Below are 3,871 nucleotides of genomic sequence, written 5' to 3' on the forward strand. Positions count from 1 at the left end.
TATAGTAAATACCAATATGGATTGGTTTAAATATTTCAACGCTTGTTTTCCTTAAGTAAGATCTCGGATTCGAGTATTGTGAATGAAGAATTTACATGTAGGAAAAGTTTTATTTTCTTAGTGGACTGACCTAACTCGAACTGAATTAGTTGGAGTTTGTCGGGCTTTCGGGTACTAAGGTACACGCCGAAAAATATAATAAATTGTTCTAAATGTAATTTAATTTACTGCAATATCAAAGAGAGATTAAAAATAATTTCCAAGCTACGGGTATGGTACACCCTCACGTATTGATAGTCAGTATTGACCTGATGTCCAATCCACAGGTTTTTAACGAGTAATGATCACCATGTCGAGCTCTTTTCATCTCGATTACTTCTGACTTCACCGATCATGAGCTCTACAACAGGTATAGGTGTCAAACCAAATAAACCATTTATAGGAATCATTAGCTTTAAAAGGCCTACTTTCCCATCACTGAAGGGCTTCAATACAAGCAACATTTAATTGCTTCCATAAAATAAATGTTTTCACGGAAATAAAAACATTAACAAATATATAAGATTGCAATTTTTTTTTATTATAAGGGAAGCCTAAAACCTAATATAATGAAAGAAAAATCATAAATAACTAATAAATGGGCACGGGTAATCTCATTAGGTATCGAATCTATGACCTCTATGTCAACAGGTAAGAGCGTGTATTACTGTACTATGCTCTCTTTTGTATTTTTGTGATTATTTTATTTGGTGAATTATGTGGATGCAATTGGTGGCTAACTGTAAAATGCGCCTTTATTTCTGGCAATGTTTAATTTATTTTCTTCTTAGATAGGGAACTGGTCATCACCTTACCATCTCTATTTGCATATAAATATTCATCCTTCTCAGTGCTAACAATACATCCCAAAATTGAAGAATTTTGAGCTGAGGTCTCTCCAATGGCTAGTTCTTGGCTCACTCCAACTAGGTGGCTGTTGGTGATTTTTTGTCTAGCCTTGTCAAGGAGAGATCTCGGGCCTCATGCTGTTGAGGCAGCTCGAGCCTTCTTCGTGTTTGGAGATTCTCTGGTCGATAACGGGAACAACAACTACTTGGCAACAACTGCCCGCGCGGACTCACCACCTTATGGGATCGACTACCCCACACACATGCCCACAGGCCGATTCTCCAACGGCTTCAACATTCCAGACTTTATCAGTTCAGTCGTCCCCTCACACACTTCTATATCTGTTATACTCAGTTCAGCAAGACAAGAACTTTCGGAATAATGATATACGTGTTTTCAAATGAATATATATATATATATGTAAATAATATACATGTTGTACATATAATATTCACACATATTGAGTTAGCATGTGTTCGTTTCAACTTAATCAAATAATTATTTAGAAATTAGTTATAGGTTAATTATAAGGAAAAATGAATGAGAGACATACGGAAAGATGAGAGATGAGAGTTTGAAATACTCAATCATTAAGTCAATAATCACTTAATGAAATAAGTTATGTTTTACTTATTGGTGTTTTAAACCCCTAACAAATAATCTTTTCATTATTATCATTCTTCTCCTCTTTTATATATTTCTTTCGTAACTGATTAAGTGTTTACGTTTTAAGTATTTAATTTATGAAGCGCCTCCTTAGATTATGATTCAACAAGATGGACCATGCATGTGTTTCAGGTCAGAGTCTTGGCTCAGAGCCCACATTGCCATATCTGAGCCCTGAGCTCAGAGGGCAAACGCTGCTTGTCGGTGCAAACTTTGCTTCTGCTGGCATTGGAATTCTGAATGACACCGGAGTCCAATTCGTAAGTTACTAAGTTCACTCACTTCTGCCTTCCAAAAATATATTTTAAAAACCCGAAATTTGGCTCGTTGGGATGGAACCGATCATTTGAAGAACGTAACAAGTCCAGTTGATGCTGTGTGCAGGTGAACATCATAAGAATGTACAGGCAGTACGAGTATTTCAAGGAGTATCAGAGACGTGTCAGCGCTCTGATCGGACAGCAGCGAACCAAGAGGCTGGTGAACCAGGCGTTGGTCTTGATCACCGTGGGGGGCAATGACTTCGTGAACAACTATTATTTGGTGCCTTTCTCTGCTCGATCTCGCCAGTATGCTCTCCCGGATTACGTCAAGTTCCTCATCTCTGAGTACCGAAAGCTCCTAATGGTAGTAACCCCATTTCTCCTTTCTTTTCCCGCTTGAGGAGAGCATGATCATATATATGATTCATGAATATATAGTTCTTAATATCTGCAGAGATTGTACGATCTTGGGGCGCGGAGGGTCCTAGTGACGGGCACTGGGCCGTTGGGCTGCGTCCCAGCAGAGCTGGCCATGCGAGGTGGCAGGAACGGCCAATGTGCCCCCGAACTTCAACGGGCTGCAACGCTCTTCAATCCGCAGCTCACTCAGATGTTGAAGCAACTCAACAACGAGTACCGCTCGGATGTCTTCATCGCGGCCAATACCCAGTTAATGAACGGCGACTTCATCAGCAATCCTCGAGCATTCGGTATACGTTCTTTAACTAAATAAGATCTGGAAATTAAATAAAACTTCGAACTTCGTAAATAATAATGTTTGTTTCTTATCTTTACATTTTGATGAAGGTTTCGTCACGTCCAAGGTAGCGTGTTGTGGCCAAGGACCTTATAATGGTCTCGGACTATGCACAGTAGCTTCGAATCTATGCCCTAACAGGGACCAGTATGCTTTCTGGGACCCTTTCCATCCGTCCGAAAAGGCAAACGGAATCATTGTGCAGCGGATGTTAACCGGCTCGACAGAGTACATGAACCCAATGAACCTTAGCACCATCATAGCCCTAGACTCCAAGCTCGCGGATCACGCCTGAAGTTTTCTATGAATATAGATATATTGATTAATTTCGATTCCGTGTGCTTCCCCAAATTCTCATGCCTATCACCACATTTTTAAAGCAAAATATGGATTTGATTTTTTCTATGAGGATGTAAAATAAAGTTACTGAAGCATTTGATTAATTATACGTACCGCAATGTTGTATGATTTAGTAATAAATGCGTGTGTTTAATTTGTTTTGATTTGCTTAATCATGATTTAAACAATTTAGTATATTGCCATTTTGCTAAATATATTTAAACAAATCAACAAGCGCTATAATATTTCACTAGGTTCAATAACCGCACATTGTTGCGGGTCCAAACAGTCTACTAACCATATAGCTCATTCCTTATGGGCACAATGAGAATAACAGATGAATAATTAAAAATGAAAATTTTAACTTGTTTCTTGAGCGCCATTTAATCAAAATCTAATAATATAAGAATTGTTATTTTAAGCACTTATTAATGGAATAGATTAAGATAATCGTCAAACCACTTGAACCAACTCAGATTGATTATAAAGTAGAGTTATTACAATCTTATAATGATTATTCTAGTCACAAATATATCATTTGTAGTAAGTATATTATTTATATGATTATATTGTTACTTCTCGTATTACAATACTATACTATAATTGTTTTTGTTAAGAACCTATATTGTTATATAAAGTACCAAATTGACCACTAGAACTAAATTTTAGTAAGGCACTATTAGTTTAAAATTTATGAATGCTTTAATTTATCATTGAATTTAATGAAATTAACCCGTTTTACTATATTATTTGTTGCTAAAAAAAAGGATTGATAAATTTGGTGAGAACCCAAGATATCGCGATAAAAAAAAATTATGACAAACCAATAATATCCACTTCTTCATTTCATTTTTCACTATTTTTATATAAAAAAAAGTTGCAGAGAATGATTTTGTAGAAAATAATGCAAATGACTACGAAAATGATACCAAGTCTACTTTTGCAAGATGTGAGTTGT

General features: G+C 36.5%; 1 protein-coding gene across 2 annotated transcripts; it reads left to right on the top strand.

The window, feature by feature from the left end:
- Window positions 1–882: 882 nt before the first annotated feature.
- Window positions 883–3,077, top strand: LOC116194386 (GDSL esterase/lipase At5g33370-like). Of its 2 annotated transcripts, none has more exons than XM_031523200.1 (5): window positions 883–1,199; window positions 1,687–1,814; window positions 1,939–2,181; window positions 2,256–2,527; window positions 2,625–3,077. In XM_031523200.1, the coding sequence occupies exons 1-5, from the start codon at window positions 941–943 to the stop codon at window positions 2,668–2,670; spliced, it is 948 nt and encodes a 315-aa protein (XP_031379060.1). In that variant the 5' UTR covers window positions 883–940; the 3' UTR covers window positions 2,671–3,077. The 2 variants fall into 2 exon arrangements, with proteins under 2 accessions (XP_031379060.1, XP_031379059.1); XM_031523199.1 differs by having other exon boundaries at window positions 886–1,199; window positions 2,272–2,527.
- Window positions 3,078–3,871: the final 794 nt, after the last annotated feature.

This window comes from Punica granatum, chromosome 2 (genome assembly GCF_007655135.1).
Source record: "Punica granatum isolate Tunisia-2019 chromosome 2, ASM765513v2, whole genome shotgun sequence".
NCBI classification, from domain to species: Eukaryota; Viridiplantae; Streptophyta; class Magnoliopsida; order Myrtales; family Lythraceae; genus Punica; species Punica granatum.